Source organism: Seriola aureovittata, chromosome 19 (genome assembly GCF_021018895.1).
Source record: "Seriola aureovittata isolate HTS-2021-v1 ecotype China chromosome 19, ASM2101889v1, whole genome shotgun sequence".
Taxonomy (NCBI): Eukaryota; Metazoa; Chordata; class Actinopteri; order Carangiformes; family Carangidae; genus Seriola; species Seriola aureovittata.
This window is the reverse complement of record NC_079382.1, coordinates 13,518,894-13,536,693: the sequence shown is the minus strand read 5'-3', so window position 1 is coordinate 13,536,693 and position 17,800 is coordinate 13,518,894. Positions and strand designations below refer to the sequence as shown.

The 17,800-nt window shown below is 41.7% G+C and overlaps 1 protein-coding gene across 7 annotated transcripts in view; it reads left to right on the top strand.

Annotated features, from left to right (window-relative positions):
• Window positions 1-17,800, top strand: part of utrn (utrophin) — a 170,979-nt gene that overhangs the window by 115,038 nt on the left and 38,141 nt on the right. For all 7 annotated transcript variants that reach the window (XM_056405711.1, XM_056405712.1, XM_056405714.1 and 4 more), the window contains 7 exons: window positions 265-533; window positions 1,545-1,691; window positions 4,694-4,772; window positions 6,089-6,149; window positions 12,752-12,813; window positions 14,447-14,521; window positions 17,585-17,786. In XM_056405711.1, coding sequence (XP_056261686.1) covers window positions 265-533; window positions 1,545-1,691; window positions 4,694-4,772; window positions 6,089-6,149; window positions 12,752-12,813; window positions 14,447-14,521; window positions 17,585-17,786 — 895 coding nt within the window. The remainder of the gene's footprint in view (window positions 1-264; window positions 534-1,544; window positions 1,692-4,693; window positions 4,773-6,088; window positions 6,150-12,751; window positions 12,814-14,446; window positions 14,522-17,584; window positions 17,787-17,800) is intronic.

Sequence of the window (17,800 nt, the reverse complement as noted above, 5' to 3'; positions counted from 1 at the left end):
TTTTCTCCGTCTTCATCTTGAGTTTTACCAGTGACATAGACATAGAACATGCAAATAATTCAAAGTAATGTACAGGAACAATGAAAATACCCAAGAAAGATGTATTCAGTACCATAACCTAAATGTTACATAACAACATTGACAAAATATGTTTGCACATGATGTACGAAAGTCATAAATGACAAAATTATGAAACACAGGTTAGATCCTTTTTAATCATGTTCTGTATGATTTTAAGGAAGATGTGATTTTCTCTTCCTCCAGACCTCACCCCGGAGGAGAAGGCCCGAGAGTTGGCCCGGGCCATCCGCAAGCAGACAGGCGAGGTGAGGGAGCGGTGGGAGCGGCTGAAAGGCCACGTGGGAGGCTGGCACACTCAGGTGGAGCGAGCCTTAGAGCGACTCCAGGAGCTGCAGAGCTCCATGGACCAGCTCGACCTGCGGCTGACTCGGGCAGAGGAGGCCAAAGCTACCTGGCAACCTGTGGGGGATCTGCTGATCGACTCACTGCAGGACCACATCGACAAGACGATGGTGAGTCAGAAAGACAGCGGTGTTGATGCGTGCACTATCCCTAATATACTGGAATCATCAAGATATCAAATCAAGACAGTCAGACGATCCATTCCTCTGTATGTCAGTGTACTTCAGTCGTCTTTAACAAATATCTTATTTTCTTTCACTTACAAAATCTCAAGTACAGCCATTCACTGTGAATTGTTGGCGTGTAACACATAAATTACTGATTTAACTGCATTTTGATCAAGTCGAAGTGAAACTGCGCTTCCATGAAATAAATGTGTGAGGGAGACTCTCACACAATTTCCATTCCACTCCTTTCTTTCCAGACCAAAAGAGGGTGAGATTTAATGATGTACTGAGTTTGAGAATTCTGTCTTGTTTTTTTGTAAATGTTACTCATCAAATTTTAGGAGGTCTTTTCACCTGGACTAGAAACAGGCAACACATTTAGTTAAGCAGAAAAATGACAGCATTTCCTAATACACAGCAAACAATGAATATCCAAGAAAAGTTGAGCCGGACTTACAGGTTTTAGATCTACAACCAGGTCCAGCAGCCCTCGATTCAACTTATCTCGAATAATCATGAGCTGGATGACTTCACAATGAATGAAGGAGTGACAAGGGAGAAATGGAGGACAGAGGAGAAATAATGGCACCAAAAATAATCCAATCGTGGTTCACAGGTTGCACAAGGAAAGGCTGCATTAATTTGGCTGAGTTACACCGCTTCAGATCTTAATGGTTGACTCCCTGTGGTATAGACAGCCTGTCCAATTACATATCTCAATATGTATACATAACAAACTATATATATATTGACAGCCACAGTGGAGACTGTAAATGGAAATTATAGTACAACAAAACTCCACTTAGAGATTCTGAGCTCAAGGCAGAAAACAAGAAAAAGATAAGCAGCTGTTAAAATAAAGAAAGAAAGAAATTAGACTAGCTTTATAGCTGTAATAGAATTACTGTACAATATCAACTTTCACCCTGCAACAACATGAAACTTTCTGTCCAGGCCTTCAGAGAGGAGGTCGCCCCATTACGTCAGGATGTAAGACTGGTCAATGAGCTTTCTGCAGAGCTGACACCACTGGACATCCAGCTGTCCTCCACCGCCTCCAGACAACTGGACCAGCTCAACATGAGATGGAAACTGCTACAGGTAGTTTAAATCCCCCTGAATCATCTGCAGATGTGGAAGCAGACATTGTTTTTACACACACACACACACACACACACACACACACACACACACACACACACACACACGTACACGCACACACTGTTGCTTTCTTTTCCTCCTTTGGTATTTTGTCCACACTTGTCTAAATTAATGCTGTCTTCAGTATATCCTCTTTCTTCCTTTCTCCTCATTCTCTGTCTGTCTGAATGTGTGTTATTATCTCTTCTGTGTGTCTTTGCCTCTGTTCGCCTTCCGATTCTCTCACCATGTGCCTGCTGATTTTACTTTGTGTCAGCCAAACACGCTGGGGACTGAGAGTTGTCCCTCTGCCTGTGTACCTGTTTTATTTGAACACAGCTCTGTGCTCAATGCGACACTTTGTCACTACACATCAATGGACACTATTCTCACAACACACGAGTCACATTCTTGGCTCTCTCCTAACTTGTCTTGGTCTGATTCTGCTCTGGGACTCGCTGAGTGTTTCTCAGATTGGAGCATGTCTCAGCCCTAGAGGGAAAGTTGTAGAAAAGTATTTTTTTTACAAGTCATCAGAAGGAAACGGAAGAGACGGGATGTTGGTTGGTTGGTTGTGTAATCCTCTCTGTTAAATGTGCAGAAGCACAGGAGCGTAGCGAAGTGCAAATTTAAATCAGCAAGTGAGGGGAATTCTTTCAGACACATTCCTGTCATCAAAAAAGGCCAATTGTCCAATTTACTCAATTTTTTACACTTGGCTTGGGTTAAACTTAATGTTTAGGCTATTTACATATCAGTGGTCTTCCCTCTGGTCAGAAACAGACTCAAGAAATCAAGTGTGAAATCAGATCAGATCTATAGACTGGTGCAGAAAAATGTGATGTGAAAGTATTTTTCTCCCTCATTACTGACTCTTGGAGCCGGTGAGATCCTTGATGAGGCTGGCTAGTGACGCCTCTGATGTTCATTGTTGTCAGGTAGGAGAGCTGAATACAGGCCATGCTGACCAGCTGTCGTGGCATCAAGTTAAAGGACACCAAGCAGCCACAAAGAGACTGCGATTTTAAGGACACCGACATAGAAACTCTGGTTTTAATGGACTTCATTTGAAGGTTCCTTGTATGTTGCTGTAGATAAATGAGCAGCGAGTGTGGGCAGAAAAAAGGCTTGTGGGCAGAAAAAAAAGAGGAGAGGAAGTTATGTGTTGAGAAAAAAATGAAATCTTGGAAAGAAACCTAAAGTCATCCTTTTTTAAGTGTGACACTGCCGCAGCGTGAAACCGGGTAGCTGGGCTAATTTGTAGCCTTGTGATATTTCCCATGTAGTGTACAGACACCCACTAATAGTCTTTCTGCCCGGAGAATGACCATAACTCAAATACTGAGTCAGAGTAACGCAGGGTTTCAGTGGACTGGACACTTCGTCTCAATATATTCCGCTCTTTTTACTTATCTCAGTCTGCAGGAAAGCCAGGAACACCTTCACTAATAAAGCAGCTCTGACTGTGTAGTTTGATGATTTGGTTTTCATATGCTGACAGCTCCCATCTTCCTCTCGGTGGGATAGTGACCATTACAGCCATTAGTGGCCAGAAAGAGGCCGAGCTATCTTCTTTTCTGTACCTATTTTCAGGTTTCCTGTGTGGACAGATGTGATATGGCTGCCATAATACCTTAGGTGTGTGTCTTAGTATTACAGACTGCCAGTACTGTCCTGCTACTCAGACAGATGATGCAAAGCAATCCAACAGCCACATAGGGCACAGGTGCACTGCCTGAGAGGTCAATATGCAGCTTTCACAGGAGCACAGGAGTAAATGTGTGTGCGATTGATAACTCTGTAAAGCTGTATGACGTTTCACCTTTCACTGAATTCACTGCAGTTGAACTAGCATATTTTAGGGCACATTAGTTTTGTAATAATAAAACTAAATATGGAGTATTAAAGGAAAAAGACATAGTTTTGTGTCTTGTCCTGGTTTTGATCATATTCCTTTAATGCTATGCTTACATTCACACAATTCCAACATTATTCAGCTTTAAGGGCTGTGTGTCATTGCCATCGTTTTTTTTTTTTTTTTTTAATTCTCGCTCTCTTGGCTCTGTACCGCTTCAGTTACCTCAACAGTTGAAGATGAGTAAAGTCATATTTCTGGGTGCCTGGATACAGCTGCACTTAATGCTCTGCCCGATTTGGCTTCTCATCTTGTCACCAGTAATGGAAGATGAAAGTAACAATACAATTTATTCCCTGCATTCTTAATGTCAGACTTTCACTTGCATTTCAGTGTAGACATCAAAGCATCATATATCATCATATTTTTATGCCTCCACGTCGGCGACAGCTGTGGCCAGTGGCATTATGTTTCTCGGGTTGTCCGTTCCATTCTGGTGAACACAATATTTCAGTAACGCCGTGAGGGAATTTCTTTAAATTTGGCACAAATATCCACTTGGATTCAACGATGAACTGATTAGAATTTGGTGGTCGAAGGTCATTGTGTCCTCACAAAACAATTCTTGGCTGTAACTCAAGAATTCATATGCTAATTATGACACAATTTATTGATGATATTTTATATCCAAAAGGTCAAAGGTCAGCTTCACTTTGACATCTTAATATTCTGCAAAAACACTGCCCATTATTCAACACTGTAAGTCAGGAACAGAAATGGAGTGTATGACCATATTTCCTGCAGTTTCACTGGTGGAGGCGTTAATTCCACTTTTGGTTTTGCTTTAATAACTGACCACCTCGTAACTTGGGTTGATGACACACCTATGTTGGAGGTGGACGATATGACAATAGTAACCATGAGATATTAGTGAACTGGTATACAATGGTAAATAACAGCATAGACTGTATATTCACTGTAAATTGCAGATATGACACACTCTGAATTTATACTTTTGTAAGAAAAGTATAAAGTTCTGTCGCTCTCACTGCAACTCTCATGTCCACAGCTGACTGTCTTCTCTCCTGTCTGTCTGGTCATCGTGCAGGTGGCGGTTGAGGACAGACTGAAGCTGCTTCAGGAAGCCCACAGAGACTTCGGCCCCTCCTCCCAGCATTTCCTCTCCAGTGAGTACAGAGCCAATTACCTCTCTTGAGGGAAATAGGAAATTTTGGGGTTTGTTTCCACTCAGTTACACTGTTTCCCATCCCTTAATTTTTTCATCTCCCATCTTCTCATCCTCAGCATTTCGCTTTAACTGTCATGCATGCTCAGTGGATATGTGGGTGCACGCGCTTACTCTCAGTTTGCAGACGAAGCCCTCTGCTGTTGAATAATGCAAGCTTAATTACAGCTCTCCACTGACTCCCTCCTCTTTCTTCCTCTTTAGAGTGGTCATTAGCAGAGAGAGAGGAACAGATAGACAAAGCTAGAGAGAAGAGACAAATGCAGGAGTGTGAACATTAAACAAAGCAGCCAGTCTCTCGCTCCCTGTGTGTGTGTCTCTCTCTCTTTCTCTGTCGTCATTTTCTATAATCATACAGACATTAGCGTTCTCTCTGCTCCGCCTGATTTTATTTGCTGGCTGTCAGACACGTACACAAATGGACAGTTTGTGATTCAAGTCAGGTGGTAAGCCGCGCCGTGTCACCAGTAGACGTGAATTTACTAACTAAGCCCTGCTGAGAGCTTAGCCACTGCACCAGACAAAACACCACTCTGGCTCTTCTTTCATCTTCCTGGCACTATGACACTATCTACTCCATCACATATTCGCTCTCATTACACTAGTAGTTTAATATTCCCTCAGGGATCAATAAAGTACTGCAGTCTTATCTCGCCCTATCCATCTCGTATATCTTCCAATCTCGCTTAATCTCTTTCTCTTACTGTCTTTTCATCTCTCTATCTGAGCATAGAGCTGTGTCAAGGAGGAGGGAAAGTGGGAGGGCGATAAATCAAACAACATTTGTGCTCCATATTGCTCTTGAGAGCTCCTTGTCTTATATTTGGCTGTTCTTAACACTGTATCAGCTTGTCATTTTTAAGATTTCCCTGGTCTGTCAGTGTTTATTGTCTTCTTTCATACCCACAAAGATGAACAGAAACCTGGTCACATGGCACCACTTCTCAACTGTTTTTTTGCTTATTTCTTTTTCCTTTCATTCCCGACTGTCTCCCTCCCCCCTCTTTCTTCCAAGAGAACAATAACCATTTACATTTTGTACAATTTTAATGGACAGTGAGAGACTTCCTTATATAGCTAGACTGTGTTATTCTGCAGATGTGTTGGATGTGAGAATTATTTCACGTCAAGCTCCAAACACTAAATGGATTACTATACTGCATGGTAAAATTGTTTATTTAGATGGTGTTTTGATTTTGACGGCTTGACTCTTCCTTCGCTCTCTCTGTCTCTATCTCTCTCCCTCTCCATTTGCAGCTTCAGTTCAGCTCCCCTGGCAACGTGCAGTATCTCAGAATAAGGTTCCATATTACATCAAGTAAGTGGCCAGAAATTGCTTCAATAGCCCCCTTTGTGCCTGTGGAAATTGTTTGCATTTGTGTGTGCATGTGTGTGAGTGTTTGTCAATGATTACTATACACTGGTTAGGCATTCAATGTAGAACAGTCTGGATACTGTTTGTAAAAATGCTGTTGTTTTTAACATTTCCTTAATTTTTTTGGTATTTATCTCCATCTCCTATATGAATGGCCTGTAGTTTGTTTTGTTGTGTGACTCTTTAACACACTACTAATTCATCTGACTACATTTTAGAGGTCTGTAGAGGTCAAATCATGTAATACTTAAAGAAGGCAAAGGCTGGAGAAAAATGAATTTTGTATAGCAGAGCGTTTTTTTTGGTTCTCTTACCTAAGTGATTATCTTTTGACCTCTCATATTCATTATATGATCTCTTCTGAGGGTGTTGATCCTCAGGTCGATAATGACTGTCCCAGACTTGTGATTCTTGCTACTGTAGACCTGCAGACTGTGCGAGTTTGTAAGAATATCTGCAAAAAAAGACTTCCTGAATATGTCTTATGAGTAATTTATGGGCCATTACATGTAGGTCATGCAGGTTAAAGCAATCAAACCAAGCCAAAGTATACTCTATAGTCAGATATATGATCTTTTATGAATCTTTGGAAGGAAACTTTGTTGAGTTTGTAGATTTTCTCCTCAATGCACAGTAGATTCAAAAGCAGGCAGTACGGTGTTGGAACTGAATTTATGTTTTTTTATTTTGCATTTCAGATATATTCATAGTCGACTCTGAATGAGCCCATTATCTCAAACATTTTTCTGTGGGCAGTATAATACTCTCTAAGTCTTTTTAACCTGTTCACATCAGAGCTCTGACCTCTAGTGACCTCTCACATACATCACCCACAAATGGTCAAATGGTGGCTGTTGTTTCATGTATATTCCTTGCACATACATAATTCATTTTACTCCCACTCAGGAATTTCTTTCTGCCAATTTGCTCCTCTGCACGTATTAAAATTCAAACTGTTTCACCTGCAAATTTCTCATTCAGTCCAACATTAGCACCTCCTTTTGAATAAATCACACCTGGTTGAATCCCAGGACAGCTTTCCACATTGTTCTAATACTCACGATAAAACTTTAGCCTGACATGTTGTTTCCCATTTTAATTTGTCCCAAATCAGGCCAAACAGCAGTTTTTATTTAAACAGGCAAAGAGAGTATCTGTGTAGGTAGCGAGCAGGGCAGCTTCTCTGCTCTTCGGGATATGTCAGTTTTGAAAGTTTGAAGGACCTCGTTATCCAGAAATAATGTAACAGTGTGTCAGTGAAATGCTGACGAACCAAACCTGAATTCACCCTCATTTTTGGCTGGTGGTTAGAAAAATCTTTGGATAGCAGTTTCAGCTATCATTAATCAGTCCTCCTGTCTTTGTTTCTCTCTCTCCTTTCTGTTGGGACACTGTGTGACACTGCATAACTGTGTGATTTATGCTGATAAAATGGGTGTAATTTTTAGGGCAGTCCCCCTTAAATTGCTCTTTGCCCTGAGTTGAAATATCACTGTCTCAGTTGAGTTTTCAAATGGTCATTATGCCTCCATCCTGGCAAAACAGCCAGGACCACAGGCATGACATTTTCAGGTTGTCCGTCCATCTGTGCGTCCATACGTCCCGTTCTTGTGGATGCAATATCTCAGTGATGCTTTAAGGGAATTTCTTCAAATTTGGAACAAACATTCACTTGGACTCAAGGATGAAATAATTAGAATTTGGTGGTCAAAAATCTAAGGTCATAGTGGCCACAGAAAACGCATTTAGCTTCCTGAATGTTCATTGTCACCTCAGAAAACTGTAACTCAGGAAGGGGAGTTTGTGACCATATTTCCTGCATTTTCTTCCTATAAAGATTTACAAGTCAGGTCTCCATGTCTCCAAAAAGTGTGCTGCAACCATTTTCCAAAGCAGTTATACTTTTGCTTAGCATGGTAGGATGGTGTGGGATAAAATTTCGAATTGTAGAGACATGAAATATTTTTGACATAGCGATAAAGTTAAATATGTTGGGACTGTTTTTGAAGACTCTTGCTCAGAGGCAGCGCATTGAAGGACTTCTTGAAAGCTAGTAAAACATTTTTATCTCAAAAAAAGCAATTAAAAGTAGTTAATTCAAGGTTAAGTGTTTTCAGACAGACGGAAATTAAGAAAAATAGGACTGAGACAAAGAGAGAGGGGGAAGGATACCTGTGATATGTTTGGGCCTAAGGCTTGGCACTACAGGGGGATCAGAGATGAAAGCCAGAGAGAAGCAACGACTGCGAGGACAGGCTTATAACTTTAAAGTCAGCAACAGCCTGTGATCACAGATATGCCCATCCAATGAACCTGCATCCACCCACTCAAACAAAGCATCTGCGCACGAGGGCATTCGCACAAAACAATACACACAAATGCATTTAGACACACAAATAGAGATGCACACCCTCACACTGGCAAGGAAACGCTGACACACACCCAAAGATGCATATGAACTCCAACTTGATCCAAGCTGAAACTTCCAAACCAAATGCACACACAGACAGACTCATTGTGAGCATGCGCCATATGTTCTGTCGATGCCTCTGGGATGGTTGGACCAGGTTTTTTCTCTCCATGGTGGCTTGCACATCAACCCTATGTTGCCGCTCAGAAACAGGAGGAAAAGAATCACTCCTCCATTAACTTTAACCCCAGTGTGTGGCATTTGCTTCATTTTAAAATGATGATTTTTTTATGCTGCACACTGCCCTTTTCCAATCCTTCTCCACACACAAATACACATGCATGCAGACCCACTTAATTTGCAGCTTGAAAACTGAATTCTAAATCCATCTCCAGGACTAATCATAGGTCGCATTCAGTGCCGTGACATCCTTGGGACACCCGCATCAATCTTTGGCGCATTCATTTCCCCAAACCTTTCCTCTTCTTCTCTTCCCTCTCCTCTCATACTCTGCCTCTTTTCTTTGGGCTGACAAAGGGCCCCTGATTAAAACTGCGCCTTGTCCACCCCCTGTAGTGAGGAGTTCAAGCGACATACTGGGGGAAAAATCAAATGGCTTCACACGAGTTCTATGCCAGCAGCCTCATGCTGGCAAACCTCACATGCTGTCCCATTTCACCCATTCTGGCACTTTAGCGGGTCTTGAGGCCTTTCTGAGAGGAAATAAAGCAGGACTTCATCTCTGCAAAGATTGGAGAAAGTCTCCTCTACATTCCAAGGTTTTTCTAGATTGTACTGTCTCTTTGTGTTTTTGTCAGGAAACATTTGGTGCTGGGATATCTTATGTGTGGATGGTTTTACGTGGTTGGACAATGTGCAACCCTTCTTCAAAATGTCTAGATTAAGAAGTTTTAAAACGAGTCCCAAGTTTGAACTGTATTTCAAAAGCAGAATACTGAAGGGAGGGAGGGGGCTCGTTTTTAAAGGGCAAAAAAAAAAAAGGCAGACGAGGAGACGTGAAAGCCAGAAAAAGACACAAGTCAGGTGGTGAATGCAGGCACTTATCACCTGTCAGAGACACTGTGAGAAGTCTGGCAGGTTGCTGTCACTGAGAAAAAAAAAAAAGCCCCTTAAATCTCCTTGCTTTTTCAGATATTTAACTAATTCTGTCTCTTTGGATACCCAGATACGCTAGTAATCATTCATCTGCACACTCATGATTATTCATGGCGGCCTCTGAATGTTTGACAGTGACAAACTCCCAGCAGCAAAGAAAAGTGTTGCGCAGATGCGTTGGCTGGTTTGCAGCCAACTGTTTGATGGGATAGATTCACCCCTTGCCCCATGGGGCAGGATGGGGTGGATGTATTCCAGAGGGATTTTTTTCATTTACATTTCTGGGCTTTTGCTGTGCAAAGGTAACATTTAATATTTTGTCCTTTTGTTGGAGCAACAGGGAAACAGGCGTAGTTACAAGTAATGGGAAAATGTGGTGCATTAATTATGGTGCAGCACAGAAGAAGTGAGTAATTAGCAAAACCACTTTAACCTTCCGTTGGAATGTAACAGCTGGGAATGGCAGTTCGACACAGAAAACGTCAAAGGAAATACCAATTATTTTTGATAAGCCTAATTGTTATCGTGGTGATCTGTTAGTGTAAGAGGGTCAGACTGCCCCTCTTCTGTTGGGTCGCTTCAGCTGCCTGCTTTGGTTGCTCGTTTAGACAGAAATCTCATAAAAACGTCTTGCAAAAGGGTATTTTCCCACTCATAGTATCCCAGTGACTACATTAATTTCATCCCCCTCTGCCTGGTGCAGTATCCCCTTCTGTGACCCCATTTCATTCGTTTATTCTCACTGTGGATGTCATTAAATTATGTTTATGAAGGAAAATGTCACACGCATTGCATAAGACCCAAGCGGCTGCATCGCCAGACGCTTTTGCTCACAGTTAGCCCCCTCCTGAAAAATCAGGACAACCTGAAAAGGGCTATTTTAATTTGTATGTTTTCATTTTCATTTGTTTTCAATTTAAAGTTTAAATTTCTTTTGTACTTGGAAGATACCTGACCAAGAAAAGTAGAAGTGAGGGATCATTGTGATCATTATGTATACACTATGGATAGTATTGATACAGAAGTGAACTGAACAACCAAGCTGAATCATGTTTATCCCAACATTCAGCACTGATTCGTTTTTCAATTAATTGGTTAGTCCATTAAACGTGAAAACTGTGTAAACTCGGTCCACTTTCAAGCAAACTCTGGTGCAGTTTGTTTTTGGTGTGAGGTTGCTTGACTGGGAAAGTGTTCTCAGACTTTTGGACCCAACTGTCCATATGAGTTCAAGCTTACCACTCTTGAACACAAACCAAATTAAAGATATGAAAGCAACCTTAGGTTTGAAATTCCTCACACTGTATGTGAGGAATTTCTGTAATGTCCTCTGCTCTTTAACACTTTTGATGCCTCTCCCCTATGGATGTTTCCCACAGCGTTATCTAAACTGTTTTAAACAGCTTTATAGTCAACGTGTCATCAGTTTCCTTGTTTTCCCCTCTTGCAGGACAAAAAAAAAATTGCTCAGGCATTACAAAGGGGAATACGATGAGGGGAAAGCACTGAGGGAGGTGGAACCTGACAATTCAGTTGTCCTCATTATGGCATTCATGAGCTGTGGATATAAGCACAAGCTATCTAATCTATTTGATGTAAATGCTCCCTGCCTTGTGGTGTTTGTACATAGATATGATAAAGATTTAAGTTGTGATTGTGTATCACATCATTGTACTAGCTCTGTCTTGTCTGTGATGTACCCTTCCACACATGAATGACAAAAATATTTTATATAGCTGGCGGCCAATTGTGGCCTGGGTAGCCAGTATGCCTGTAGTTATGTGTTTGTGTGCAGCAAATATCAGCAAATCCCCTGGCTTTTGTACATTCATCCAAGCCCTTTGTAGTCCGTTTGAATAAAACACAAGTCTGTCCTCAGTGCAGGGATGTCAAGGCATTAGCGATGCCTGTGCGGTTGCAGAAGTCATCAGGCCATTGAATAGTGATGAACATCTGCAGATGAGGAGGAGGGCTACTGTGGTCCTCTTTGCCACCTCAGTTCACTGTCAGCACTCAACTTCACTTCCTGCCGCCTGTCAGCAGAGAGCGAACCATCGTAGAGACCACAGGGGAACCACCACCTTCCAAAAAAACAAAAAACAAAAACCACCTTCCAGAAATCTTCTCAAACATTCCACACAGATCTGAGTGCAGCTTCTGACAGCCAGGCACCTTCTTGAAATATACACAGAGGAGCCACATCACGGCCAGCTGAGCTCAGATAGATGCACTGATTGGCAGCTGCAGCCTGAGAAAAGCCAGATTCTTTGCTTTCCTATGTGTGAAGGCAACTATGTTTGATCGGTTTTAGCACAGGTAGTATTTTATTTATTTTTGTAGTGTTGGTTTTTCTGTATATTTGGTTTGTTCTTATTGTTTTGTATGTGTGTGTATGTGTTTGTATTCTCTCTGAAGTAGAAATGTAAGCAGGGAGTTGAGATTCGGTCCCCTTATATTTATCTCCCATGGTTTTTGAAAAGACAGATGCCATGGTGATGAGAGGGATTCACAGTATGTGGCGATTTGAGTGTGTCTTTTCTTGCTGTTTCATTCAGGGGACTTAGTGATTTATGATTTGTGGAGGAATCTATAGCCTCTGTCCCCAGTTCGGGTGCGGTATATAAAGAGTTAGTAATAAAGCTATCGATAATGTTTGCACACGGCAAATGATGGTGATGATAATAGTGTTGTTAGCTTGCGTATTCATTCACACATTTGTGTCTACCAGTGTCATTTTGAGTGTGTGTTTTTGTGTATCTTAGCTTTCAAAGTATGTTTGCTTATCACTGTGTGTTTTTTTTTTTTCTTTCTTCGGTGATAATCCTTGAAAGTGTTTGTCAGTTTCTGTGTGTGTGTGTGTGTGTGTGTGTGTGTGTGTGTGTGTGTGTGTGTGTGTGTGTGTGTGTGTGTGTGTGTGTGTGTTTGTTGACGTCAGTGCTCCCTGTTCCTGTTTGTGTGTTAGCTTATGTGTTTTTTGTATTTCTTTACTCTGATGGTTCTCTCTTGTTGTGGTTTTCAGTCACCAGACACAGACAACCTGCTGGGACCATCCAAAGATGACAGAGCTTTACCAGTCACTCGGTAGGAAACACTCACAATGACTACTGTTGTCTTTGAGTTCTGACCGTCGAAGATTATATTTTAAAAATAGAAAGGTTGGTTCGCACAAATGTTTTGTTTTGGTTTTATCTGCCCAGGTTTTGGGATACTGTAACTGTGATAGATTTATGTCACCACTCCAGTACAATGAAGGAGAATTTCATTTGCTGCTGCTCCAGGTCACATTAAAAAAAATATCAGTTCAAAGAATCAACAGAACCAGTTTGGTCCATGTCCGCTGTCAATGTCAACTGTTTTTTAGCATTTCTGCAGTTAAAAGTTTCAATATAAACTTTTCATAGTAAGTGCTATACATTGTCCAGAGTAATGGTCCCGCTGATTCTAAAAAGAGATGTTTGCCGGTGGACGCAATATCTTGACGCCTTGACTGAAATTATTGAGATTGGACACAAACATTCACTTTGATTCAAGGATGAGCTGTTTAGATTTTGGCAGTCAAAGGTCAAAGGTCAAGGTCACTCTGACCTCACAAAACACGGTTATGGCCTTGTGAATGTGATATCCAACCCTTGAGGGATTTTCTTTAAAATTGGCACAAAGGTCCACTTGGATTCAAGGAAAAACTAAGTAGATTTTGGTGGTCAAAGTTCAAGGTAACGGTGATTTCATGTTCTTGTGAATTCAATGTATCAGGAACGCGCAGAGAGAACTCCAATACTTCTATTCTTATTACTGTGACATTACAAACATGTTTTTGGCCACAACTCACAAATTCATATGATTGTGACCATATTTCCTGCAACTTGGCTGGTTTGGCAGAGTCATACAACCGCAAGGCAGTAATTTAAGTTTTAAATAATGTGTCAATGCCCTGAGCACCACATATTTCAGAACGTGGGCTCAAGTAACTCAAGTCTATCTACATGGCCAGATGACTAAATCCTGTTTTATGGCAGTTAACTGGTCTTTTAAAGGGCTAGGGGCACATTTCACAAAAGCAATCTGGGAGCACCACTTACACGCAGATCATAAATGGTGGCTGTGTCACATTTCACGAATGATTGTCGCACACAAAATTAACTTGAGAGGAAATTATCTCATGTTGCAAATTGCAACTTGGATGTTGTAATTTGGTGAAATGAGCTTCTGGTCTTTTGATGGCTGAGTTTTGGTGAGGGATCAACTACATCCTGCACATCTATTTCTCACTTGTCTTGTTAGTTTACACTTCACATTTAACTTGATAAAAACTGCACCCTGATCTTTTCCCTCTCTCCCTCACCCGGCTAATATCCATATGCAAGTCAGTGTCCCTGTGGGGTGGCCGGTATGTCTGTTCCTTAATGAGCAACCGGATAAGTAATAAGCTGTGAAACTTTGGGAGCGTTTGCTGTAGGCCAGCAGCTCAACAAATAGCACCGGCCCCCACTGAGACAGAACTCACTAACCTAATTACACAGTCCACATTGCCCCCCCCCCCCTCGGTCATCCCATAGACAATAACTAACAGAAAGCCAGCTTTCATTGTTGACAGGAGTCCTGCTTGTGTTGCCCAGTAGGCAGATTTTTGTTGCACTTTGTTTTCTGATTTTCTGCCTCCGTTTTCTTTTTGTCCGTCTACCTTTCATCTCTCCGTTTCCATCCCTGCCTGTAGCGGACTTGAACAATGTGAGATTCTCAGCATACCGAACAGCCATGAAGATCCGCAGACTACAGAAAGCACTGTGTTGTAAGTAAGACACACACACACACACACACACACACACACACACCTTAATACCTACAGTTGTGGTCCACTTCTTTTGAAGTCTGGGTGCAACGAGGGGATGCAGTAATGATTTGAAGCTTTGCCAGATGCTATGCCAGAACAACACAGGCTATTTTGGCTTTAAAATTGCACACACTGAGTCAGTGTTTGTATGTGTATGTGCAGCTGGTGCTTGTATCACGCCTGTTGAGCAAAGCCTCATTTGGCGTGCACAGGTGGGATTTTTTTAGCCTGTTCTTTTTTTATAAATTTTTAACATTTTTGACAAAACACGAGAGCTGCTGTTTTCTTGTTTATAATGAAAGCTTTTGATAAAAGCAGCTATTACCAACAGTCTCAGGTGACTATCAACTCTGTCTACACACACACACACACACACACACACATACACACACACACACACACACACACACACACACACACACACACACACAGACTGCAGGTTTGTGCAGACTCCACCCCTGTTGGCTCAGCACAGTGTAATAATGGTGACAAATGTTAACTATTATCCAGCTGGTGACACTATTATAGCAACACATGCTGCAAGCCCACACTGCTCATTTACATACCGCTGTTTGTAGGAAGTTTGCTCTGTGTGTGTGAATAAATATACCCTGTCTGATGTAGGTGTGAGTGCAGCTTGAGACGTGTGTACCTGAATAATCGTGGGTATCAAAGTGTGTTATTGTGTTTGTTGGTTGTTAATGAGTTTGAGTGATGTAGGCGTTTTAGTTTGCTATCTCATATTGCCTCTCTGATCGCATGCGTGTGTTTGTGACGGGAATGCATTAGCCTGAGTGATTTCGACTTGGGGCACTGCAATTCAATTTCATCCATTAGATTAGAATAGTCACAAAACTGTGTGTGTGTGTGTGTGTGTGTGTGTGTGTGTGTGTGTGTGTGTGTGTGTGTGTGTGTGTGTGTGTGTCTGATCACACTCACAGCACAAGGATCAGTAGTTATTAGTTATTAGCCTGGATTCATGTGGAATCTTTGCTTGAAGACCTGAGTGTGCTGTATGAATGGGTGTGAGTGTGTGTGTGTGTGTGTGTGTGTGTGTGTGTGTGTGTGTGTACACATGGCTGTGTGTGTCAGAGAATGACGCAACCCCCTCACACACACACACACACACACACACACACACACACACACACACACACACACACACACACACACACACACACACACTAACACTAACAAACATGACAGGGATACTATAAAATGGATAATTGGGTTAAGTCTGTGCCAGGGGGATGGAGAGGCACAAATGAGCTTGCGTGGCACCCTGCTAATGTGCCACAGCCCCAGAGCGTCATATCTGCATGTGTAGTGAGAGAAGTAAAGTTTTGCTTTCTGACAGAATGACTGGCCCGCTGTGTCTCCTCCACATGGATACACCCTAGTAATTAGTTCTGTCTGGGGCAGAGGGGGTAACATAAGGCAAGGGGCCATGGAGGGGGTAACAGTAATGGGGCAAATGAGGAGACTGAGAGAGGAGGAGAAGCGAGAGGGATGAGAGCAGTGTTTAAATTTTGCAAGGGGGAAAACTGGTAGGGGTCAGAGGAAGATTTGAAGACCGAACTGAGGGTTCATGCAACATGAATACCATATCAGTAAAAAGTTTTTGAACTTCAGTATTTGTTGGATAATACTGAACTAAAACAGTGTAATCAATACCCTGAAAATAGAAGATATACATAAGGACATGAGGAGACATGAGGAGTTTGTCTGAAAAAGGTTTTAACATTAATTTAGTGCTAATGATCTATCTCTACTGTCACACTAATGAACCACCTGTAGCAGATTTGTTTTAGCCACCTAGAGGTATCTACATTTGAGAGATGGGATCAACTGGTTTCTTTTGGACCTTGAAAAAAACACTAATTAGGAATCCAATCAGGATCTAAGTTTGCCCATGATAGGCCTCTAAATTCATATTAAAACACTGCATCCCAAAAGCACATGATCTATTAATTCCACCCATGTTTTGAGTTTGCAGCACATTCACTTTTATTTTACTTACTTGATCTTGGATTTGTTCCTCAAGACTTCAAGGAGTCTTGGCATCTTGATACGAGGAAGCTTTTTGTGCTTATTTTAGGAAAATAATATTTTAGCACTCAATAACAGACTGGGGAGTTTTCAGTCTTCAAACACTATAAACACCACAGCTTTTCAATTTAGACACCACTGACCAGTTGTGTATGTGTTTGTATGTGTGAATGGCGCTATCTGCTGCACAACAGCTGCTGAAAGCGTCTTGTATTTTATCTGTTTCTATTCCTTTGTTTTGTCTCGGTGTGTTTGTGTGTGTTTATGCAACTGGCTACTTTGTTTAATAGTGTTGTGCCAAAGAACTGGATCAGTGTGTTCTGTTAAATCTTCTCTCTCTTTTTTCCACTTTTCCAAGATACATAAGTGAAAGCTAAAGCATAGAAGACGATGGAAGTATATTTGAGATATTGATATAAATATAACTTAACTTTTTTTTCATCGTTGAAGACGTCGACAACAAATTAAATTAGAAGGAACTGGACTGATCTCAGTCTGCCTTTTCCTCATTTGTCTTTTTCTGTTCAGATTTCTCTCTCACATTAATATTTCACCACAATGATCAGTCAGTCCTCTGTCTGTACTCCCACCAGACTTCCGTACTTGGTTGTTTTGAACTATTTTGGACAAAATATCAGTCAAGACTGCAGTTTTAAAGTGCCTCTATGAATAGTCTGCTACTGAAAGCCCAGTGAACAAGTTGGAAGAGTTACTAATGGTTCCAACTTGCTCTTTTTCCTGTCTGTCAGTTCTTCTTATGGGATTTCTTATTGTTCTTTAACTTTGTTCCTTCCATCTGTTCTTGTTAACCTCTGTCTGCTCTCCTCCCTTTTTCTCTTTAACTTCTTTCTCCCAATAATTGTCCCTGCTGTCTCTTCCCTGTTTCTCTCCTGCTGTCCCCTATTTACCTTTGCGTCTGACTCATCCTGTCCACTCCTCTCTCTATCTCCCTCCTCCCCTCTCCACCTGCAGTGGACCTGCTGGACCTCAGTGTGGCCCAGAACACCTTCGAGCAGCACAAACTCACCAACAACAATCAGCTGCTGTCTGTTCCCGACGTGATCAACTGCCTGACGTCCATCTACGACGGCCTGGAGCAGGAGCACAAAGACCTGGTCAACGTACCGCTCTGTGTTGACATGTGTCTCAACTGGCTGCTCAATGTTTACGACACGTACGTATGCCATC